Source organism: Nannobrachium achirus, assembly GCF_963921795.1.
Source record: "Nannobrachium achirus genome assembly, chromosome: 19".
NCBI lineage: Eukaryota > Metazoa > Chordata > Actinopteri > Myctophiformes > Myctophidae > Nannobrachium > Nannobrachium achirus.
The window spans coordinates 38783696-38809738 of NC_137826.1; the positions used below are offsets into that span (position 1 = coordinate 38783696).

At 45.1% G+C, this 26043-nt stretch overlaps 1 protein-coding gene across 1 annotated transcript in view; it reads left to right on the forward strand.

Annotated features, from left to right (window-relative positions):
- The window catches only part of LOC308305141 (relaxin receptor 2-like), a 173437-nt gene extending 166389 nt beyond the window's left edge, over positions 1-7048 (forward strand). The window contains exons 19-21 of the mRNA XM_080749841.1: positions 746-911; positions 5924-6139; positions 6721-7048. Of these exons, the coding sequence (XP_080605967.1) occupies positions 746-911; positions 5924-6139; positions 6721-6986 (648 nt within the window). The 3' untranslated portion in view covers positions 6987-7048. The remainder of the gene's footprint in view (positions 1-745; positions 912-5923; positions 6140-6720) is intronic.
- Positions 7049-26043: the final 18995 nt, after the last annotated feature.

Here is a 26043-nt window from a genome sequence, read left to right on the forward strand (position 1 = left end):
TTGTCCCAGTGAAACTCCTCACTGTCAGGGGAAAAGAAAGCAGCTGGTGACTTACTGTGTACCAGAGCTGACAAGTCCTCCCACGGGACCAAACGGAGGGGTCAGCTGAGACACTCAAAATACTACATTTGGAGGAGGGGTAAAAAAGAAATGCTATAGAGACTGTCTTGCCTGTGTATTTTTGGTCTTTTGTCGTAAAACCATAAGCTTCTCTGGCAAACTGGCAAATTGGAATCCTGATATATCGGGACCATTATCTCCTATGGCTATCACATTGACATTTCGAATCGCGTCACTCAAAGTGGTCTTCTTTTTCTTACCTTTTTCAAGTAGTCACGGAACATTTATCTCCAATAGGATCGATCCCGATCTCTGTGCTTCCGCTGGGAAAAAAAGGTAATTCAGACCACCGGTTGTCTGGCTATGAGTCGTTGAATACAAATGTATCGCCCAGACATGCAACGCAAACTCTCAGCGGAGTTACAGGCATTTCCGCAGACGAGAAGCTAATGTTGTGATGGCTTAATTTCCTGTGTTCCTGTGGGTCTGTGACTACGATTTTTTTACACTAAATGGGAGGGGAAAAAAGGGAAAACACGCAGTGTGGGACAACCCAAAAAAATCAGTGGAAGTATGCGATGGACAGTGAATGATTTAAGAGTTGAGATACTGTACTATTGCTACTAATCATATTGCTCTCTTTCCCCTTCCACCAGAGCTAAACAGTTTACTGTTGTCCTATCAGATTATCCTGATCTCCATCTGGCTGGTGGGCTTCATCATTGCCGTCATACCCCTCCTGAATGAGGACCTGTTTGGGAACTACTACGGGCGCAACGGGGTGTGCTTTCCTCTGCACGTCCGAGAAGAGAAGCCTACTGCCAAGGGATACTCCATAGGAATATTCCTGGGTAATTTGAAGAGTCATTCAAATCCATCATTGCTACCATGCTCGTTGGTTATCAAACCACTCTTTAATTTCAAGGGCCCCCAATGGGTCCATTTGGATCCATTTGTACATTTGCAGAGAGCCCTTACAGGTCTGTGAGGAACAGTTGGGAATATCGCGTTACAATGTAACAGCGTTAGGTAACGCAACTACTTTTCTCTTTTCTCTTTTCTGTGATGTAAATGGTTGCGTTACATGTGATCCAACTGAACTGGTGCTGGGACTGAAACTGTATGAGGTAAAACAACACGCTCTGTTTCTCTCTGCAGTCTGCATGAGAGACTTGTAGACGAGGTGGGTGGGTGGGTGGGTGGGTGTGTGTGTGTGTGTGTGAGAGCGAGAGGGAGAAAGAAGAGGAGACTCACACGTGTGTGTGTGTGTGTGTGTGTGTGTGTGTGTGTGTGTGTGTGTGTGTGTGTGTGTGTGTGTGTGTGTGTGTGTGTGTGTGTGTGTGTGTGTGTGTGTGTGTGTGTGTGTGTGTGTGTGTGTGTGTGTGAGAGAGGGAGAAAGAGGAGGAGACTCACACACGCACAGAGGCAGAAGGAACGTGGACACAGGGAACGAGAGAGAGAGAGAGAGCTCTGCTGTTACCTGCTTCATAAAGTAATTACCGTACTAGCCACCGTCTGAAATGCCCTTATAGTGTGACTCCAGCCAGTAGTGTTGTGTAAGCCTTTAAGTCCTTGGAAAGTAAGCGTTTTACTTCCAGTCAGAGCAATTCAAAATAAGATTAGCACTTTTTTTTGTTGTTGTAAAGTAAAGTAACTAGTAACTAGTTTATCAGAGAGTAACAAATAATTAGTAACTAGTTACTTTTTAAAAGTAACTTGCCCAACACTGGTAAGGAAACCCAGAGGGGCCTTTTCCACTGGCAAAGAACCGGTTCGGGTTCTTTCTCCTGCCTATGGGATGGCAACTTTCTTGGAACCTTGGTTCGTTCTTGTGAACCGGCTGCGAACTGGCTTGCTTGGTTCGGAACCGACTTGGTTCCCGGTGGAAAAGCTCACCTCTGGTTCATCCCATAGGCGGAAGAAAGAACCCGAACCGGTTCTTTGCCGGTGGAAAAGGCCCTTGAGTGTCCCTGGACTCCACTTTGAGAACTGCAGACCTTCCTCTGCCTCGTGCCTTGTGCTGCCTGTGCCTGAGTGCGATCACACTCAGGTCAATCTTTAAGACAACACAGGGTAACCTTGTTAGGAATGAGATCCACCACGATTGTATGTCTTATTAGGCTTAATTACAAGAATTTACATGAAAGCATGCTAAAAAACATCAGCCACATACCAAACATAATATACAGGTGATTAGGTAAACTCTCAGCACTGTGAATGTTTACACATAATGGCCTGATGACATCCCACGATGCTTGGTGCGAAGCTGCACTCATCATTGGCTTGCTGAGATGCTTCCCAATGAGCACTAGACCCCATCTAGCCGTCTGGTCTATGCTGAGCCTTAACCCTTCTTGTGCCTATCCTGGACAAGTTCGGGATTTTTTCAATCCAATACAATGTTTTTTTTTGCTATTTTACTTACCCTGAGCTTCTTGTAGAGATGTGGGTGGTCCTGGCTCGTCCTACGCTTTCCAACGAGTGATTCTAGATGGTCCGACGATTTATCCCATTGAAAATGGTTTAGAATAAAGTTTAGAGCCCCCCCAAAAAAACTCAATCTATACTGTCGGCGGCGCAACGTATTCCGGGGTGCCTATCCCGATCTAGTCCGGGATATTTAAAAATGAATTAATTAATCGGAGGCCTAAACGAAGCCCCGGTCTAATTTTCCATCCATGCCCCGGGCCGCGATTCTGTTTACATCGGCCCGTAATCGGGTAACGCCGCCGCACCGCGCCGCAGACTCCAATACAAACTCACATCATTTTCTCTGAACTGTGTTCCCAGGGCAGCGGCTAAATAGCTTCAGATCGGGCTTCTAAAAAATAAAGAAGCTAATAGCTAACTGAAAGCTAACTTCATCCGGTCTTCGTAAGTTAGAGCGAAGGCCTATGCAGAAATGTCTGGCACTCTAGCGGCACCTTGTGGCCCCTGGCAGTAAGTGGGTTAATTTCAACTGGCTAGATTACATCTTCATACAGACCGATTCTAGCCGTTTAATTTGCACACCTGATTTTCAAATTGGACTAAAGTAATTTTAAGAGCTAAAGATCACTATATAGTCTAGTTTAGTTTTAGGCGTCATCTGACGTTTCCAGTTGAACGATATATCAACGTTTGGATGAAAACGATGTTTAAATCATAACATATGTTTTACATTTTTATCAAGTTGTTCATTATCGGATGCTAACAGTATAGCTTGAAATGATTAGATCTCCCGGTTCTACCTTAATAGTTGTAGTTTGCATCCACTGAGCAGTTTTCTGGCCATTGCACGTCTTTTAGCCGTCTTTAAAAAGCTGGGCAAAAGTCCTTTGAAAAATTCTAAAAGTGTAATAAATAATGCCGTGGTGCTGCTCATGACAGCATACTATTACTTCTCTGTGTTACATTCATTCTGACAGCAACAAACACAAACACGTACGGCTGTTCAACTCTCCCCACATCCCCACCATTATTCAATGATAATGATTAAATAAAATCGTTTTATAATATGCATCAATATAAAGTTAGTTTGCATTGTCAAACAAAATGCACCGACCTAAAACGAACAGCGGGAGGCGATATGTCACATACAAATAGTGCAGGATACTTCCTCAGTTGTATAAGTGGCCGTGGTCTAGTGGTAAGTGTACATGTCAGGTATACAGAAGATTGCAACCTGGGCGGCTACCTATGTCAAATATGAATAGCAATAAAATGCGCAATAAATTCGATCAGCTGCGGTACAATGTGTAGGTTACAGGGTCTCAAAACCAAGAAATTGTGTTTTTAAATCCTGTTGGCTGCCATCATTTTCACTACTTTCGGCGGCCGCTAACGGCGAAATGTAGTCGTTTAAATGACGGTGATACAATGTCTAGGCTATGTATAGACGTTGAAAAAAATTGCAATTTTAAACCCTTGATAAACTATAGTTTTAGATAGACGTCAAGTTGAAGTTTAACCGTTCAAATTACGTCATTTAGCCCTCAAATTGCTCGTTGGGGAATAGCAATAAAATGCGGTATAACGTGTAGGTTACAGGGTCTCAAAACCAACAAATTGTGTTTTTAAATCCTGCTGGCTGCCATCATTTTCACTACTTTGAAAAAAATTGCAATTTTAAACCGTTGATAAACTAGTTTTAGCTAGACGTCAAGTTGAAGTTTAACCATTCAAATTACATCATTTAGCCCTCAAATTGCTTGTTGGGTTACTGACACCTTCAATCTGTCCCTGTCCCAGGATACTATACCTACCCATCTGGAATGTGCTTTGATCATACCACTGCACATTGTGCAAACTAACACCGGCTATCTGAACGATTAGGGATCTGTGGCACTAACAAGCAGTGCGGACTAGCCCATACCAACTCCTCCATTGCTGCCCTCCACCCCCTCCTTGTCTAGCATCAGGGTCTCGAGCTCTGCAGTGTTGTTAGCGCCGCAGTCGTGCCGCAGCGTGTATACAGTATGTAAGTCAGAGGTCTTCAACGTTTTCAGGATTCATGTCAATTTGTGTTTTCAGATATTTAACCACTTGAACAGTCAATACTTAATAAACTTTACCTTTCACTCTGTACTTAGTCTGCTCTTTTTCCCCTCTACACCAAAGCCCTTTGCCAAAAATAGCCGATCTACAAGCTCAAAACGCCTTGCAGCGCGAGGCGTTGTGAGCTTGTAGATCTGCTATTTTTGTCTAAAGAAGGAAAAAAACTTTCTATCACTGAAAGATTTGGAGGACCCCCTGTAGTAATTCTTGAGGACCCCCAAGGGGACTCCCTATTGAAGACCCATGATGTAAGTGGTGCGCCTCTGGGTCGGCTGAGGCTCCCACAGTGCCAGTTTGTTCCATGTGCCTGACATGGTGCCCAGCCAGCCTCATCATTCTCTCCCTGCTGTGAGGATCCATGTCTCGTTATGGGTCATATCCCATGTCAGATGTCCACACTGTACTCATCCCGTGGTGGGCATTCCATGCAAGTGCCCTCCAGATCTTCCAATCCTGTTCCGTCGAAGCAGTCGAAGCACCATTTTATTCTGAGGTTACAGGTGTCTGTAGTAATGGACAGTAAACAATGATTGAGCTTGATTTTGCTGTCTAACTATTCATTGGCCTGCGCCAGGTTTTTGTCAAAGTACAATTTGGGTAGATTATTTTAGGTAGATAAGATTGGGATTTTGTTCTAACTTTTATATTATGTTGGATAGGTTAGTTAGTGTTTGAAACTGGAGATGAGGTTTTGATTGATTTTGTTTATTTATTGAGTTGGCTGTGTTGTTTCTTTTGTTAATGTTAAAAAAACCATGTCACAAACCTAAACCTAAAAAGGAAAATAACCCAATAGAAACCAGGTTTCACTGCCAACTTTTATGTTGAAATTCATCCTTCCCCTTGACAGGATTGTAAACATTCCAAGATATCAAACGCAAAGCCCAGAAAATAATTGGACTCCCGTTGTGCTCAACAGATCATGCTGCCTCTGGTTAGGATGCAAGTAAAAAAAAAAGTAAACTTACACCAAATCTACACCAAATCTCCATTGGCACTGTCCCATCATAATAATAATTAATAATAGCATCTTTCAAAAACAAGGCTACTCAGCAATGGTTTGTTCTACCGTGTTAAGCATTATACGTAGTGTGACATGCAGAACATTTTCGTAGCCAAGCGTAGCCATCCAAAAAACATCAGAGAAAGTGCATTTGATCCACTGGAGGAGGGGCTGGAGCAGCAAGAACGTCGGAATGCAGATGACTACAGTTGAAGGCATAACTTCAGGCAACATCACAATATTGTGTTATTTTGTACCAGTGTTTATTTGTTAAATCTGTTTTTATATTGATGTTTATAATGATGTATTGACGTCATCATGCAGGCTTGAACATGGTGGCGTTCCTGGTGATCGTGGTGTCCTACACCAGCATGTTCTACTCCATCTACAAGACAGGCCTCAGAGCCACAGCAGGCAGCAGGCTTCACAGAGACGTGGCGATAGCCAACAGGTTCTTCTTCATCGTCTTCTCTGACGCCCTCTGCTGGATCCCCATATTCCTGGTCAAAGTGCTCTCACTGCTGGAAGTGGAGATACCTGGTGAGGAGACATGAATCATAGACAGACACGGAGCTGTGCACTACTACTAATAATACTTTTGGGAACCCCCAGAAGAGAAAAATCTAAAATCATTAAAAGATGTTCAAGAGTTTTCATGAAAAAAAAAAAAAAAAAAGATCTACAAGTTATTCTGTTTTTGAATAGCGGAAGTATTTAATGGGGTTATACTGGTTAAAACAGATTTTGGCGCTGTATTAACTCATTCTGCTGGGGACCCCCAGGGAATCCCTTCAAGGACCCCTGGGGGTCCCTGAACACCACCTTGACACCTCATCTACTGTCTTCTTCTTCTACTACTTCTGACCGAACTTCTTCGCTACTCCTACCCAACTATGAGCACTCATCCTGGGTATAGAAGTGGAACTGTGACGTCATTAACCAATGATATATTACACTTGGTTAAGTTCATCTAGTTAACAAGGAGGACCAGGAATTAATGATGCGTCCATGATACATTCATGATGAATTAATGGATGAGTTCATCCTTAATTAAGTGTTAACAGTGTATGATTTTGCCTGCTCACTTAAAGTGTGACAACTTCCCATTTCCCGCCGTGCAGGCACCATCTCCAGCTGGGTGGTGATCTTCATCCTGCCCATCAACAGTGCCCTGAACCCCATCCTGTACAGCCTGACCACCACCTTCTTCAGGGAGCAGGTGGAGATGCTGTTCTGTCGCTGGCAGAGGAGCCTCTCCTCCAAGAAGGACCGCAAGAGCATCACCTCCAACACCATCTTCATGGAAATGTCGCGCAAAGGCTCCTGCATGCCGTCGGAGCCCCACTTCAAAGCGTCGCTCACTGACTCGGACCCCCGCTACGGCTGAGGTGAACCCCCAGCCCACTGCTGTGCCGTCAAAGGTGGATGTAATGGACCACTTCACCCATTTTCAACATATCTTCTTTTTTTTTATAATAACATTTTTATTGGATGTACTTTACATTACATGTAATGCTATGTCATTCTTTTTTTTTCTTTTAAAAAGCACATTGCACGTGACGAACAATCGCCACTCAGCAGAACAAAACAAGGCAACAACATAACATACACTAACAACTTAAAAGCAAAAGCAAAACAAGACAAACCAAAACAAAACAAAACAGGACAACGAAAGAAGGAAGAGTGCAATGCATTTGTATTTACACTTGCAAGTGGATTTGAGTACAACAGCTGGATCCATGACACAAAGGTTTCCCCAAAACCGAATCTTCGCAGAACAGAGAAAAGGTATGGCCACTCTACACGGTCAAAAGCCTTCTCCGCATCCAGCGAAATAACCACCTCTGGAGGGAGAAGTGAGTTTGACGTGTAGATAATATTTAATAATTTTCTAATGTTAAAAAACAAATGGTGCCCCTTAATGAATCCTGTTTGGTCTGCTGAAATTATCTGGGCTGACAGATTCCAATCGTAGGGCTAGGATCTTTGCTAAGATCTTTTGTTCTTGATTTAACAATGAAATAGGGCGATATGAGGCACACTCAGTAGGTTCTTTGCCTTTTTTTAAAAGAAGAGTTATCGTAGCTTGGGTAAGTGTTAGCGGTAAAGCTTTGTTTTCAAACGATTCATTAAAAACGGCTAACAAAATAGGAGACAGTTTGTCAACAAACTTTTTATAAAAATCGGTTGTGAACCCATCTGGGCCTGGAGCCTTGCCACGAGACAACGATTTAATGGCTGTAATAATCTCTTGCAGCTCTATGGGTTTCTCCAAGTTGTTTTTTCCCTCCACATTAATGGTTGGAAAGTTAAGAATATCCAAAAAGGATTTCATCTTCGTTTGATTAACTGATTGAGATGTGTATAACGTTGAATAATAGGTTTTAAACACATCATTTATTTTTTGAGGATCTGCAGTAATTTGGTTTGTGTTATCTTTAATTTGGTGAATTAACCGTGAGGCTGCTTGACATTTGATCTGATGTGCTAATAGCTTGCTGGCTTTGTCTCCGTATTCATAATGTTAGGCCATGAGATTGTAATAGCATTCTTTCTGCATTCGTGGTCGAGAGAATGTTGTATTCCGATTGAAGGCTGGTCCTTTTTTGAATAAGTTGTGGTGATGGGTTCATCACACATTGTTTATCAACAATTGATATTGACTTTGTGAGTTCTGTAATACATTTGTTTTTGTTTTTATTTTCACGGGATGAGAATGATATTATCTCACCACGTAAGACAGCCTTTAGTGTTTCCCAGAGCAGTGATTCTGGTACGGAGTCAGCTTTGTTTTCAACCACGAAGTTATCAATGGATCTAGCTATTTTTTTTACAAAAGTCGTCGTTTCTAAGCAGCAAGGCATCCAGTCGCCAAGGGGGGCGTATTTTAATGTTTAAAGGAAATGAGATATCCAACTGGAGTGGTGCATGATCAGAGATTATTATCGGCAAATACTTTACAGATACAACATGATTTAAGAAATACCTGTCTATAAAGAAATAGTCGATGCAAGAGAAAACTCGGTGAACATTTGAAAAAAAGGAAAAGCTTTTAGCCTGAGGGTTTAGTGCCCTCCACGGGTCAACACATCCACTGTCCTCCATAAACATTGACAATGATTTGGACATTTTCAATACAGAGAGGTTTTTAGGGTTTGAACGGTCCAGTAAGGGGTTAATAGTTAGATTTAAATCTCCTCCAAAAATTAGCTTATGAGTATTTAGGTCTGGAAGGCCAGATAAAAGTCTGTTCATAAATTATATGTCGTCCCAATTGGGGGCATAGACATTTACTAGTTGAAAAACACAACAAAAAACGAAAAACTGAAAGCCTAAGTTCCCTTGAAAAATAAAAAGTGGGAACTGCAGGTTGCCTTTGTTATACCACCGGTGCATTAGCCTACCTCTTTCTAAGACGGTGGCTCTCTCTTTAAATATAATGTAATAACAATTTCTAGCTAAAGAGAAAAAATCCAAAATTCAAAGAAAAGGAAAGAGAGAAAAAAAATGGAAAAGGACAAAAAAGTCACTCAAGTAAGCGTCAATGCATTTTAAATTATATTGTTTAAATGTTTAATTATTCATTTTTAAGTTTTACTCAGCTTCTGTGTGTGTGTGTAGCTTCTGTGTGTGTGTGTGTGTGTGTGTGTGTGTGTGTGTGTGTGTGTGTGTGTGTGTGTGTGTGTGTGTGTGTGTGTGTGTGTGTGTGTGCGCATGTATGCCCACGCCCCCTGCGCTGTGTCTGTGTATGCTTTTGTTCACTCACCCTCGATCTGTCCCTCGCTCTGTCCCCACTGTGAATCATAAAAGGCTTGCGCCTCGTCAGCAGTGTTGAAGAGGTAAACCTGCTCGTCTTTCTTTATCCTTAGTCGACACGGGTGAAGTAGCCTCACCGAGGCTCCTTTTTTGTAGAAGCTGGTCATGACGGCGTTGAAAGCTGAGCGTCTCCTGGACAGGACATATCTTCATTATGTTTCCTCACTAATGCTTATTTACTCATTGACTGCCATAGACTCTGGTGTTTTGATGCTGGATGGCGCTGTGCTAGCCTATGGGTCACCAAGTATTTCCGGGGTTCCCTGGAGGTCACTTGACATGTTGATGACGTAACCGGGAAACAAAAAATGATTGAGGAAGGCAAGCTCCCAGAGTGTCCACGATCGCAGACGCGTCTGCCCGCGGATTAGACACGTCCGCCCCGCAGACGGAACACGGATTAGCCGTGTCTGCTCCGCGGACAGAGCGTGGACGAGATGCTCCACTCCGCGGACTTGTACACAGTGGCGTACTGGCTAAGTCCCTGACACCCAGTTTAATATCCTCACCACCTAAACCTAACCTTAACCCTAAACCTAACCTCAGTAAAAATAACGCTGGTGACATGCTAACCTGCCGACGTTTTCGGAGCTCGACACTGGTGATGCTAACCAGTGGTGAAATGCTAACCTGCGGACGCTCCGTCTTCCTGTGAGGACGCTCCGTCTTCCCGTGAGGACGCGAGGACGGAACGACGCTGGTGATGCTAACCTCGTGAAATAGACGCTCCGTCCTCCGCTCTGTCCTCCCATCCTCCCGTCCTGGCGTCCTCACGGGAAGACACTCTGGGAGCTCGCCCTTGCTTCATCAACTTGCTTACAATGCTTTTCCAGACATTTTGTGAAACTGAAAATAAATGCACAAGAAAAAGTGCTCTTAATAAAAAATAATACAACATAAATGTAATGCCTAAATTATGCAGTTAGAAACAAGAAGGCTGCACAACAAATGACAAAGTTGGTTGTAGTAAATGGCATGGTAGGTAATTAACCATAAACTAGATTAAATTAAAGATGAAACATGTAATATTAACTCACAGACAAAGCTTCTCCAAGGCTCAAAACAGGTGGAAGGCAAAGGATTGAATATTCTGGAGCATATGTGTGTCTCTTTCACAACAAAGCTGACCAGGAAGAAAGCCTAGCACATGTAATGACAACAGCCAATAAGAACAAGGTAAACTACACATGTGATCACAACTCCCAATAAGAACAGGGTAAAGATTGGCTGGTAGCAATCCTCAAGGCAACCACTAGGGGTGCTAAAAACTCTTTAAATTCAAGTAACATGACACTCCCCGCCTGGTATTAGATAGAATACCACTATCAAAGTTAGGGCAAGAAACTGTCCATGGTAGGGCTTAGGGAGACCATAGTAACACCACTTCAGTCACTGGCCTGAAGAAAGTCTTCACAGATCCCCCTTTAGTGACCTTTAATTCAAGCTTCCTGACCCTCCCGTCGTTGCTAGGGTGAGCCTTGATGACGAGAGCCATAGGCCACTCATTCCTCTTGACCTGGGTGTCTCTGAGCAGCACGAAGTCTCCTTCCTTTATGTTGACTTGGCTATCTTGCCACTTGCTTCTGCTCTGGAGTGTGGAGAGATATTCTCGCTTCCACCTTGTCCAAAAGGCATTTGACAGGTGCTGAACCCGTTTCCATTGCTGGCGATGTAGATCCGCACTCTCAAAGGATCCTGAGGGAGGAAGAGGGGTGCAGACCTTCTGTGTCAAGATCATCGCTGGAGTCAGAAGAAAGGGCGAGTCTGCATCGGTCGAGATTGGGGCGAGGGGTCTTGCATTTATTATGGCAGCGACCTCGGCCATGAGGGTTGAAAGCACTTCGTGAGTGAGATGGGAGGAACTGATCTGAGATAACATGGAGTCAAGGATCCGTCTTGAAACCCCAATCATTCTTTCCCACACTCCCCCCATGTGGGAAGAGTGGGGTGGGTTAAACAGCCATGTGCATCCTTCTTCACTGAGATACTTTGACATGTTTGTCTCATCCTGTAAGATTTGCAGCTCTTTGCAGGCTCATTTTAGGTTTGTGCCACAGTCAGAACGGATCACCTTTGTGGGACCACGCACAGCAAAGAAGCGCCGTAGAGCATTTATAAAGCTTGATGTGTCCATCGACTCAAGAAGCTCAATGTGCACAGCACGTATGCTTAGGCATGTGAACAGTACTGCCCACCTTTTACTGTTTGCTGCACCTCCTCGGGTACGACGAGTGGAGATGATCCAGGGTCCAAACACATCCAAGCCCACATTTGTAAAAGGGGGTTCAGTGCTGAGACGATCAGAAGGTAGATTTGACATCTGCTCTTCTGCTGTTCTACCACGGAGTCTGTTGCATGTGACACACCTATGCAGATTCCTGGAGATGCATTTCTTTGCTCCCACAATCCAGTAGCCGTCTGTGCGTATAGCTCCTTCGGTGAAGATTCTGCCTTGATGTTTAACTCTCTCATGGTAGTGATTTACGAGTAGTGTTGCAATGTGGCTGCGGCCTGGGATAATGAGAGGATGTTTCTCCTCCATTTCAAGTGTAGCATGCTGGAGCCGCCCGCCTATTCTCAGGAGTCCATTCCCATCAAGGACAGGGTTGAGCTTTCGAAGGGAACTGTTCTTGGGAATTACTTTTCCCTTCTGCAAACAACACACCTCATTTTGGTATGCTTCCTTTTGTACACAGCCGATGATGGTATTCTTTGCCTGTGACAGTGTGTCAGCTGTGTGAGGCTTCAAACAGTGATGCCAGCCAGTGCAATCTTGTTTGTTACTGTCCTTCTCAGACTTGAAGACCTGAACGATGTGGATGAGGGAGGCCACAGCTCGAACCAGGGAATGCCATGTGGAGAACCTTTCAAAGCGATGTGAACCAATGCTTCTCTGGGAGTCTGTGGCTGTAGTGGTGTGGCATCGAACGTCCATATCAGACTCTGAATCAATGAGGTCATAGAAAGTTTCTTCAGCTGTGTCTGACTCAACGGAGTGTGCTAGGAAATCTGGACCGGTGAGCCAGTTGGTGGCTGAGAGTTGAGCAGCGGAGACTGGCCTAGTGGCCACATCTGCAGGGTTTTGACTGGTGTGGACATAATGCCACTGTTCAGGGCGTGTGGACTTTCTTATCCGTTCGACCCTGTTGCTGACGTACACATAAAACCTCCTGGTTTCATTATATATGTACCCTAGCACCACCTTGCTGTCTGTGTAGAACTTCAAATTGTTCAGCTTGATGTCCAGCTCACTTACAATCAATTCACTGAGCTCCACTGCCAGGACAGCAGCACCTAGCTCAAGTCTGGGGACAGTGTGGACTGATAAGGGGGCTAATTTAGCTTTCCCCATAATGAAACCAACATGGCATTTCCCTCCAGCATCCGTAACCTTGAGGTATGCGACAGCTGCAATGCCATTTATAGAGGCGTCTGAAAAGATATGGATCTCTCTATATTGAGCTGTTGAGAGGGAAGCTGCTGTGTAGGCTCGAGGGGTTACAAACTGCTCCAAATCTTGCAGAGAATCTCTCCATACAATCCAGTCTGCCTCCTTTTCTGCTGGGAGAGGAGTGTCCCAGTCGCAGGTACCGCTGGTGAGCTGACGTAGTAAAAGCTTCCCTTGGATGGTAATAGGAGCCACAAGACCAAGTGGGTCGAACAGGCTGTTAACTGTTGCAAGCACTCCTCTTCGAGTGAATGGCTTCTCAGTACTGGCAACACAGAACGTGAAAGTGTCGTTCGCAAGGTCCCAGCTTAACCCAAGACTGCGTTGTACAGGGAGTGAGTCAATGTCGAGATCAAGGTCTTTCAGATCCTTTGCATGGTCTGTTGAGGGAAACGCCTGCATAACGACTGGACTGTTGGATGCTATTTTATGGAGTCTCAAGTTTGAGATGGCGAGCATACTTTGGGACGATTTTAGTAGGTTGATGGCTGCAGTTTCAGATGACAGGGATTTGAGTCCGTCGTCGACATAGAAGTCTCTGTGTATGAACTGTTTTGCATCTCCACCAAACTCGTTTTCCCCATGGAGAGCTGCTTGCCGTAGCCCATAAATGGCAACCGCAGGAGAGGGGCGATTGCCAAATACATGGACTTTCATCCTGTATTCCACAACTCCTTGAGTGGTGTCGTTGTTTCTGAACCACAGGAATCAGAGGAAGTTCCTGTGGTCCTCTCTGACAACGAAGCTGTGGAACATTTGTTCAATGTCTGCTGTGATGGCCACCTGCTCACCCCTAAATCGCATTAGCACTCCCAGCAAGCTGTTGTTTAAATCGGGTCCCGACAGCAGCACATCGTTTAATGAGAGGCCGAGGTGTGAAGCGCTGGAGTCGAACACGACTCGGATCTGGCCAGGCTTTCGTGGGTGGTATACACCGAAACTAGGAAGGTACCAGCATTCTTCTCCATCCTGCAGCGGTGGAGCCAATTCAGCATGGTCGTGGTCAAAGATTTTCTGCATGAAAGACAGAAAATGGCTTTTCATTTCAGGCTTTCTTTCGAGAGTTCGGCAGAGGCTGGTGAAACGGGTCAGAGCTTGTTCTCTGTTGTTGGGGAGGCGTGGTCTGGGTGTGCGAAATGGAAGGGGAGCCACCCAACTGTTAGTATCGTCTATGAACATCTCCTTGTCCATCAACTGTATGAATCGTTTGTCTTCAATGGATGGTGCAATCTTGTTGTCTTCCTCTGTTGTTTCGAAGATCCTACTTCCCAATTGATAATCAACAACATTCTGAACTGGGCTGTGGGAAGAGTGAGGGTGGCATAGGTTTTGGGAGCTTAAAGGCTTCTTAGCCGTCTTTACTGTTACCTCTTTCAAAACGAGGTGGTTTGGGCATGGGCTGAAGTGTGAGTGGCGGCCATCTTCCAGAACATTAGTCCGGTATGTGCTGACTCCCTTTGGCTTGTGAGCAGCACCCAGGCAGACGTCTCCAATGACGACCCAGCCAAGGTCAAGTCTTTGGGCATAGGGGGCGTTGTTCGGACCATTCCGCTGGTCTCTTACCTTGTGGACTTGTAAGATGTCCCGACCAAGGAGTAGGAGAATCTGTGCATTGGGGTCAAGTTCAGGTATGAGATTAGCTATAGGCTTAAGGTGAGAGTGGTGTTTGGCAGCTGCAGGTGTAGGTATTTCTGACCGATCATCCGGTATATGGTCGCACTCTATGAGTGTGGGAAGGGGCACGTTGACTCTTCTGTGTAGGGAGCATCTGTTCCATATGAGTCAAACAGGTCGAAGAACTCGGGTCGAGCGAGAGACCTGTTACTCTGGTCGTCGAGCACAGCATAGGCTCTCACAGATCTCTGTGGTTGTCCTGCTGGATACACTTTTATGAGACAGATTTTAGAGCAGGAACGAGATGTATTGGTTCCGCCACATACTTCTGTGCATTTGGAGACTACGTCGGGAGAAACATCTCCACTCTCCTCCCCGCCATGCTCTGTGTCGGAGTCTATGGCGGTCCATGGGGCTGGTCCTGGATGGAGGGCCGTGACATGTTCGTTGCTGTCACACTCGTTGCACTTAATTACTATTTTACAGTCTTTAGTCATATGGTCAGCTGAAGAGCAGCATCGGAAACAAATCCCACTCTCCTTAAGAAATGTTTTGCGTTCCTCCAGTGTCTTAGCTCGGAAGCCTCTGCATTGTCGTAGTGGATGGGGTTTGTTGTGAATTGGACACTGCCTGTTAATGTCCAAGTTACTGCTTCCAGTCTTCGTAAACATGCTTGCTGGATTTGGCATGATTTCTGTTTTGTGGGATGAAATTTGACCTCTAGAGGGTGTGTAACTTTTCACATCGCTGGTTGGTTTTACTGCCATCATGCCAGATGAACTGAGTGTGAAACTCGGATCATTACGAATGTGGGCCTCTCTGCAGATGAAATCAGTGAAGAATGAAAATGGTGGAAATTGGACATGGTTGTGAAGCTTATACAAACTCCCTTGTGTCATCCATTTCTCTTGAAGCCCATATGGCAGTTTCTCCACTATAGGATTGACGCCCCGGGGTGTGTCTAAGTAAGCAAGCCTAGTCAAATAGCCATCTAATTTGGCTGACTCCAACTCCTTTAACAGGTCGCCAAGGTCTCTTAATTTTAGGGGCTCTTTGTTGCTGATCTTGGGGAACCTCTCAAGTTTGTCTAAAAGAGCTTTTTCAATGGTCTCAGGCGACCCATAGGACTCATCAAGAAGTGTCCACGTCATCCTGAGCCCAGCAGCAGGGTCACTGACATGAACGGCTCTGATCCTTCTGACCTGCTCTGATGACTCGGAGCCCAACCACCTTGTTAGAAGGTCGAGCTCTTCAGTATAGGTGAGTTTCAGTCCTTGTATGACATTCATGAAGGTTGATTTCCAGCTCCAATAATTGTCTGGGCGGTCATCGAACATGGTCATCCCAGAGGTCACAAGCTCACGACGAGCCATGTAGATAGCAAAGTCATTTATGCCTGTGCTGTCAGGAACAGATGACTGTGGTGCTTGAATGTTAATAGGGGGCGTATGGGTCTGGGGCCTGTTCATCGATGAGAGGTTGCCTGGATGGATCCCAGGGTAACGTTGGGCAGCTGGATGATTCATACTGTGTACTCTGGAGGAGCGCTTGTTTTGTTCGGCATGAGCTGAAGCACTACTCATTCCATCCCTGGTCGTATGAATTTGTTTACTGTCTTGCACAGGTGTGAGAGGGGCGCCATGTAGCTGATTTGGTGTATTGTTCTCAAGATGGGACGGTGACAACTGAATAGAGTCAAGTCTGGAATGGCATTCAACATAGTCACTTGTTCTTTTTTCTCTGGACTCATGGGGAATTGCTGCAATGTTCAATGACCTGGCGTTTGATTGAGATCCTAGTTCTGCAGCAGCTGATTCAAGAACCTCTGCCTCAGCAACAGCAGCTGCACACTCTTCCTCTTGCTTTAGTGTGGTTAGAGCAGCCTCCAACTGGGCTTTTTCAACCATGAGCTCAGTCTCTCTTTTAACAAAGGTGGTGCGAGCACGCACTGCTTCAGCTCTGGCACGTGCTTTAGCTGCTGCTAGGCTCGCTGACGATTTGTTAGAGCTGCGAGAACTTGCCTTAGATCTTGTTGTGTACGATGTTGTAGATGAACTTGTAGATTTAGCTTCTTGTTCATCGTTTGTGTTCGCTTCCTCCATCTTGTGTATGTATGCTGTACTCCAGTTAGGCTATTGTATGAAGAGGACAGATACAGGGCCAGGACAGTCAATGGAGAGTAGCTGTCTTGTTTGCCAGAGTCACAGTAGTGGCCTCAGTATGGTGCTGTCTTTTCACTATTCTGTCCCCTGCGTGTGTGGCTCTACACGAAGTGACAGATAGCTAAACAGATGTACAGTACTAGGCATTGAAAAGCTTCAATGATGAGGCGTGGTAGTAAAGTTGAGGCTTGTTTACTTGGCAATCTTCATCAACTTGCTTACAATGCTTTTCCAGACATTTTGTGAAACTGAAAATAAATGCACAAGAAAAAGTGCTCTTAATAAAAAATAATACAACATAAATGTAATGCCTAAATTATGCAGTTAGAAACAAGAAGGCTGCACAACAAATGACAAAGTTGGTTGTAGTAAATGGCATGGTAGGTAATTAACCATAAACTAGATTAAATTAAAGATGAAACATGTAATATTAACTCACAGACAAAGCTTCTCCAAGGCTCAAAACAGGTGGAAGGCAAAGGATTGAATATTCTGGAGCATATGTGTGTCTCTTTCACAACAAAGCTGACCAGGAAGAAAGCCTAGCACATGTAATGACAACAGCCAATAAGAACAAGGTAAACTACACATGTGATCACAACTCCCAATAAGAACAGGGTAAAGATTGGCTGGTAGCAATCCTCAAGGCAACCACTAGGGGTGCTAAAAACTCTTTAAATTCAAGTAACATGACACTCCCCGCCTGGTATTAGATAGAATACCACTATCAAAGTTAGGGCAAGAAACTGTCCATGGTAGGGCTTAGGGAGACCATAGTAACACCACTTCAGTCACTGGCCTGAAGAAAGTCTTCACAGATCCCCCTTTAGTGACCTTTAATTCAAGCTTCCTGACCCTCCCGTCGTTGCTAGGGTGAGCCTTGATGACGAGAGCCATAGGCCACTCATTCCTCTTGACCTGGGTGTCTCTGAGCAGCACCAAGTCTCCTTCCTTTATGTTGACTTGGCTATCTTGCCACTTGCTTCTGCTCTGGAGTGTGGAGAGATATTCTCGCTTCCACCTTGTCCAAAAGGCATTTGACAAGTGCTGAACCCGTTTCCATTGCTGGCGATGTAGATCCGCACTCTCAAAGGATCCTGAGGGAGGAAGAGGGGTGCAGACCTTCTGTGTCAAGATCATCGCTGGAGTCAGAAGAAAGGGCGAGTCTGCATCGGTCGAGATTGGGGCGAGGGGTCTTGCATTTATTATGGCAGCGACCTCGGCCATGAGGGTTGAAAGCACTTCGTGAGTGAGATGGGAGGAACTGATCTGAGATAACATGGAGTCAAGGATCCGTCTTGAAACCCCAATCATTCTTTCCCACACTCCCCCCATGTGGGAAGAGTGGGGTGGGTTAAACAGCCATGTGCATCCTTCTTCACTGAGATACTTTGACATGTTTGTCTCATCCTGTAAGATTTGCAGCTCTTTGCAGGCTCATTTTAGGTTTGTGCCACAGTCAGAACGGATCACCTTTGTGGGACCACGCACAGCAAAGAAGCGCCGTAGAGCATTTATAAAGCTTGATGTGTCCATCGACTCAAGAAGCTCAATGTGCACAGCACGTATGCTTAGGCATGTGAACAGTACTGCCCACCTTTTACTGTTTGCTGCACCTCCTCGGGTACGACGAGTGGAGATGATCCAGGGTCCAAACACATCCAAGCCCACATTTGTAAAAGGGGGTTCAGTGCTGAGACGATCAGAAGGTAGATTTGACATCTGCTCTTCTGCTGTTCTACCACGGAGTCTGTTGCATGTGACACACCTATGCAGATTCCTGGAGATGCATTTCTTTGCTCCCACAATCCAGTAGCCGTCTGTGCGTATAGCTCCTTCGGTGAAGATTCTGCCTTGATGTTTAACTCTCTCATGGTAGTGATTTACGAGTAGTGTTGCAATGTGGCTGCGGCCTGGGATAATGAGAGGATGTTTCTCCTCCATTTCAAGTGTAGCATGCTGGAGCCGCCCGCCTATTCTCAGGAGTCCATTCCCATCAAGGACAGGGTTGAGCTTTCGAAGGGAACTGTTCTTGGGAATTACTTTTCCCTTCTGCAAACAACACACCTCATTTTGGTATGCTTCCTTTTGTACACAGCCGATGATGGTATTCTTTGCCTGTGACAGTGTGTCAGCTGTGTGAGGCTTCAAACAGTGATGCCAGCCAGTGCAATCTTGTTTGTTACTGTCCTTCTCAGACTTGAAGACCTGAACGATGTGGATGAGGGAGGCCACAGCTCGAACCAGGGAATGCCATGTGGAGAACCTTTCAAAGCGATGTGAACCAATGCTTCTCTGGGAGTCTGTGGCTGTAGTGGTGTGGCATCGAACGTCCATATCAGACTCTGAATCAATGAGGTCATAGAAAGTTTCTTCAGCTGTGTCTGACTCAACGGAGTGTGCTAGGAAATCTGGACCGGTGAGCCAGTTGGTGGCTGAGAGTTGAGCAGCGGAGACTGGCCTAGTGGCCACATCTGCAGGGTTTTGACTGGTGTGGACATAATGCCACTGTTCAGGGCGTGTGGACTTTCTTATCCGTTCGACCCTGTTGCTGACGTACACATAAAACCTCCTGGTTTCATTATATATGTACCCTAGCACCACCTTGCTGTCTGTGTAGAACTTCAAATTGTTCAGCTTGATGTCCAGCTCACTTACAATCAATTCACTGAGCTCCACTGCCAGGACAGCAGCACCTAGCTCAAGTCTGGGGACAGTGTGGACTGATAAGGGGGCTAATTTGGCTTTCCCCATAATGAAACCAACATGGCATTTCCCTCCAGCATCCGTAACCTTGAGGTATGCGACAGCTGCAATGCCATTTATAGAGGCGTCTGAAAAGATATGGATCTCTCTATATTGAGCTGTTGAGAGGGAAGCTGCTGTGTAGGCTCGAGGGGTTACAAACTGCTCCAAATCTTGCAGAGAATCTCTCCATACAATCCAGTCTGCCTCCTTTTCTGCTGGGAGAGGAGTGTCCCAGTCGCAGGTACCGCTGGTGAGCTGACGTAGTAAAAGCTTCCCTTGGATGGTAATAGGAGCCACAAGACCAAGTGGGTCGAACAGGCTGTTAACTGTTGCAAGCACTCCTCTTCGAGTGAATGGCTTCTCAGTACTGGCAACACAGAACGTGAAAGTGTCGTTCGCAAGGTCCCAGCTTAACCCAAGACTGCGTTGTACAGGGAGTGAGTCAATGTCGAGATCAAGGTCTTTCAGATCCTTTGCATGGTCTGTTGAGGGAAACGCCTGCATAACGACTGGACTGTTGGATGCTATTTTATGGAGTCTCAAGTTTGAGATGGCGAGCATACTTTGGGACGATTTTAGTAGGTTGATGGCTGCAGTTTCAGATGACAGGGATTTGAGTCCGTCGTCGACATAGAAGTCTCTGTGTATGAACTGTTTTGCATCTCCACCAAACTCGTTTTCCCCATGGAGAGCTGCTTGCCGTAGCCCATAAATGGCAACCGCAGGAGAGGGGCGATTGCCAAATACATGGACTTTCATCCTGTATTCCACAACTCCTTGAGTGGTGTCGTTGTTTCTGAACCACAGGAATCAGAGGAAGTTCCTGTGGTCCTCTCTGACAACGAAGCTGTGGAACATTTGTTCAATGTCTGCTGTGATGGCCACCTGCTCACCCCTAAATCGCATTAGCACTCCCAGCAAGCTGTTGTTTAAATCGGGTCCCGACAGCAGCACATCGTTTAATGAGAGGCCGAGGTGTGAAGCGCTGGAGTCGAACACGACTCGGATCTGGCCAGGCTTTCGTGGGTGGTATACACCGAAACTAGGAAGGTACCAGCATTCTTCTCCATCCTGCAGCGGTGGAGCCAATTCAGCATGGTCGTGGTCAAAGATTTTCTGCATGAAAGACAGAAAATGGCTTTTCATTTCAGGCTTTCTTTCGAGAGTTCGGCAGAGGCTGGTGAAACGGGTCAGAGCTTGTTCTCTGTTGTTGGGGAGGCGTGGTCTGGGTGTGCGAAATGGAAGGGGAGCCACCCAACTGTTAGTATCGTCTATGAACATCTCCTTGTCCATCAACTGTATGAATCGTTTGTCTTCAATGGATGGTGCAATCTTGTTGTCTTCCTCTGTTGTTTCGAAGATCCTACTTCCCAATTGATAATCAACAACATTCTGAACTGGGCTGTGGGAAGAGTGAGGGTGGCATAGGTTTTGGGAGCTTAAAGGCTTCTTAGCCGTCTTTACTGTTACCTCTTTCAAAACGAGGTGGTTTGGGCATGGGCTGAAGTGTGAGTGGCGGCCATCTTCCAGAACATTAGTCCGGTATGTGCTGACTCCCTTTGGCTTGTGAGCAGCACCCAGGCAGACGTCTCCAATGACGACCCAGCCAAGGTCAAGTCTTTGGGCATAGGGGGCGTTGTTCGGACCATTCCGCTGGTCTCTTACCTTGTGGACTTGTAAGATGTCCCGACCAAGGAGTAGGAGAATCTGTGCATTGGGGTCAAGTTCAGGTATGAGATTAGCTATAGGCTTAAGGTGAGAGTGGTGTTTGGCAGCTGCAGGTGTAGGTATTTCTGACCGATCATCCGGTATATGGTCGCACTCTATGAGTGTGGGAAGGGGCACGTTGACTCTTCTGTGTAGGGAGCATCTGTTCCATATGAGTCAAACAGGTCGAAGAACTCGGGTCGAGCGAGAGACCTGTTACTCTGGTCGTCGAGCACAGCATAGGCTCTCACAGATCTCTGTGGTTGTCCTGCTGGATACACTTTTATGAGACAGATTTTAGAGCAGGAACGAGATGTATTGGTTCCGCCACATACTTCTGTGCATTTGGAGACTACGTCGGGAGAAACATCTCCACTCTCCTCCCCGCCATGCTCTGTGTCGGAGTCTATGGCGGTCCATGGGGCTGGTCCTGGATGGAGGGCCGTGACATGTTCGTTGCTGTCACACTCGTTGCACTTAATTACTATTTTACAGTCTTTAGTCATATGGTCAGCTGAAGAGCAGCATCGGAAACAAATCCCACTCTCCTTAAGAAATGTTTTGCGTTCCTCCAGTGTCTTAGCTCGGAAGCCTCTGCATTGTCGTAGTGGATGGGGTTTGTTGTGAATTGGACACTGCCTGTTAATGTCCAAGTTACTGCTTCCAGTCTTCGTAAACATGCTTGCTGGATTTGGCATGATTTCTGTTTTGTGGGATGAAATTTGACCTCTAGAGGGTGTGTAACTTTTCACATCGCTGGTTGGTTTTACTGCCATCATGCCAGATGAACTGAGTGTGAAACTCGGATCATTACGAATGTGGGCCTCTCTGCAGATGAAATCAGTGAAGAATGAAAATGGTGGAAATTGGACATGGTTGTGAAGCTTATACAAACTCCCTTGTGTCATCCATTTCTCTTGAAGCCCATATGGCAGTTTCTCCACTATAGGATTGACGCCCCGGGGTGTGTCTAAGTAAGCAAGCCTAGTCAAATAGCCATCTAATTTGGCTGACTCCAACTCCTTTAACAGGTCGCCAAGGTCTCTTAATTTTAGGGGCTCTTTGTTGCTGATCTTGGGGAACCTCTCAAGTTTGTCTAAAAGAGCTTTTTCAATGGTCTCAGGCGACCCATAGGACTCATCAAGAAGTGTCCACGTCATCCTGAGCCCAGCAGCAGGGTCACTGACATGAACGGCTCTGATCCTTCTGACCTGCTCTGATGACTCGGAGCCCAACCACCTTGTTAGAAGGTCGAGCTCTTCAGTATAGGTGAGTTTCAGTCCTTGTATGACATTCATGAAGGTTGATTTCCAGCTCCAATAATTGTCTGGGCGGTCATCGAACATGGTCATCCCAGAGGTCACAAGCTCACGACGAGCCATGTAGATAGCAAAGTCATTTATGCCTGTGCTGTCAGGAACAGATGACTGTGGTGCTTGAATGTTAATAGGGGGCGTATGGGTCTGGGGCCTGTTCATCGATGAGAGGTTGCCTGGATGGATCCCAGGGTAACGTTGGGCAGCTGGATGATTCATACTGTGTACTCTGGAGGAGCGCTTGTTTTGTTCGGCATGAGCTGAAGCACTACTCATTCCATCCCTGGTCGTATGAATTTGTTTACTGTCTTGCACAGGTGTGAGAGGGGCGCCATGTAGCTGATTTGGTGTATTGTTCTCAAGATGGGACGGTGACAACTGAATAGAGTCAAGTCTGGAATGGCATTCAACATAGTCACTTGTTCTTTTTTCTCTGGACTCATGGGGAATTGCTGCAATGTTCAATGACCTGGCGTTTGATTGAGATCCTAGTTCTGCAGCAGCTGATTCAAGAACCTCTGCCTCAGCAACAGCAGCTGCACACTCTTCCTCTTGCTTTAGTGTGGTTAGAGCAGCCTCCAACTGGGCTTTTTCAACCATGAGCTCAGTCTCTCTTTTAACAAAGGTGGTGCGAGCACGCACTGCTTCAGCTCTGGCACGTGCTTTAGCTGCTGCTAGGCTCGCTGACGATTTGTTAGAGCTGCGAGAACTTGCCTTAGATCTTGTTGTGTACGATGTTGTAGATGAACTTGTAGATTTAGCTTCTTGTTCATCGTTTGTGTTCGCTTCCTCCATCTTGTGTATGTATGCTGTACTCCAGTTAGGCTATTGTATGAAGAGGACAGATACAGGGCCAGGACAGTCAATGGAGAGTAGCTGTCTTGTTTGCCAGAGTCACAGTAGTGGCCTCAGTATGGTGCTGTCTTTTCACTATTCTGTCCCCTGCGTGTGTGGCTCTACACGAAGTGACAGATAGCTAAACAGATGTACAGTACTAGGCATTGAAAAGCTTCAATGATGAAGCGTGGTAGTAAAGTTGAGGCTTGTTTACTTGGCAATCTTCATCAACTTGCTTACAATGCTTTTCCAGACATTTTGTGAAACTGAAAATAAATGCACAAGAAAAAGTGCTCTTAATAAAAAATAATACAACATAAATGTAATGCCTAAATTATGCAGTTAGAAACAAGAAGGCTGCACAACAAATGACAAAGTTGGTTGTAGTAAATGGCATGGTAGGTAATTAACCATAACCTTTTACAAATGTAAGATAAAACAACTAAATATGCATCATTATTCATTCTTAAAGATGAAACATGTAATATTAACTCACAGACAATGCTTCTCCAAGGCTCAAAACAGGTGGAAGGCAAAGGATTGAATATTCTGGAGCATATGTGTGTCTCTTTCACAACAAAGCTGACCAGGAAGAAAGCCTAGCACATGTAATGACAACAGCCAATAAGAACAAGGTAAACTACACATGTGATCACAACTCCCAATAAGAACAAGGTAACGATTGGCTGGTAGCAATCCTCAAGGCAACCACTAGGGGTGCTAAAAACTCTTTAAATTCAAGTAACATGACACACGTGCAGGCATTTATTTCCCCAAACATTGGTATCTTCTTCACGTAAAGCGGATTCTGCTTTAAATCAACGCGTCATTGTATCACGGTTTACTTTACGTATGTACTAACGCACACCTCGTCGGATTCTGCCGTAAAGATCAGCTGATCTGCGCAGAATATTCAAAAGCAGATCTGCCTGCTTGAAGATCTCCAGCACAAACCTTTCACTCATCGTTTCTGCGGTGGGACGACTTAACTGTTTGTATGTACATTCATGATTGGGCAGCTCCTCCAGTATGGTTGGCGTAGGTTCCTGCGGACACTGAGACGATAAACAGACAATATCTTGAACATTTTAAAACAATGTTAAGACAACTACAACTTATCCTAAAATAATATACATTATAAATATTTGGTGACCAGTGAATCATGCTAAAACCGCACACTGTAGTGGCCTTAGTGCCTTTTGGGTTTTTTATTGTAATGTTTATTTATTTGTATTATTATTATTGTTGTTGTTGTTGTTGTAGTTGTGCTCTTCTTCACTTTTGCAAGCTTCACTGATCCTGATGAAATAGAGAGCCATTAAATATGCCTCAACAGACTGTTTCCAGAAAGTCCACAGTACTGGTGGTTAATCTGGCAAAGCAAAGCTGGCAAAATGCACTGTTTTGTAAATAACATGAAAGCCGGCGAGCTTGTTCCATTTTGTCTTATATCTCTGTAACAATGTGTGACATTCATACCAGAGAGTCTAGTGTACAAAGTGCTTAATCACAATCAATAAGAACATACTGTACAGTATAATGGCAATGTTGTAGGCCCAAAAGGGGGCCCGGGGGCCCCTAGGGGGTCCTCAGAGTTACTACAGGGTTAAGCATTTACTACTGCCAAAGTAGTTACAAGTTTAAATGCCTATAATGTTTGTGTGATAGGAATAGGATTATTTTTTTATTTTATTTTTTTATATTAACCACTTGAACCCCAGCATCCCTATTCTGGGGGGAACATTCGCCAAAAATAGTTGATCTCTAGAGTCTAGACTGAGCTTGTAGAGCGGCTATTTTCGGCGAGGAGATTTCCAATGACACACCTCCGCCAGGTGTCCCTTAATTGAATTTCAGGTTGTTGGCAACCCTACAACGGCCATTTGAAACAGATCTAAAAACCCGCCCTTTACTACAGTGTGTCTTAAACCACGAGTGAAGTACCAAGAGTACTATGTACAGTATGAGCCTCATATCACAAGGTACCAAAGAGAGCGAGCTCAGAGTCTGCGTGCCACAGTCCTAGACGATGATCATTGTGTATCACTGTTAAATATCCTGGTGTTTTATTTCTTCCATTATGTACGTTTAAGTTGTTTAAAAGCTGTATGTCTGTGGACACATCCAACAGCTTATTAAAAAGTACTGACTTTGACTATGTCATAACCACCCACTTGCCCCCACCCCCACCCATCTCTCATGATTCAGTCAAAGCGCTTATTTCTCCATCTGTCTGTCTCATTTGAAGTGCTTCATGCTGCTAGTAATTAAGACAGATTACCAAAATAATAGCTTGTTTACATGTGTGGATTGCATAGATTATCACTACTATCGCACTTTGCGATGCAGTGCTAAATCGGCCCACTTGCCAGAGATAATTCACCGGCAAGACATCCTTGCACAACAAGTAATGTTGACTTGAGCAGGAAGAGTTCATAATAATGGCAGTGGCACTGCGTCTAATCGAGGTCTTATGAAGATGTGACATCCCCTCCCCGCCCACTTAAACAAATCAAGAACTGTGCCATCAGTGTGACATTACAAATCGAACGAGGGTCGGGTCAGGGTGGGATGAGGACAGGGCCAGACACAGACGAAAAGACAAACAAACAGCATAGTTCTTCTGCTTAGGTGATTTTAAAAGGCATGTTAGCTGTGCACTTCAATAATCAAATAGTTTATAAACCATCTGGATCACACATACAGTACAGTTGGATGGATTCAATCAATCAATTCAATTCAAAAGAGCTTTATTGGCATGAGAAAAAAAGTTGAAAAAACTGTTGAAAAAGGTAG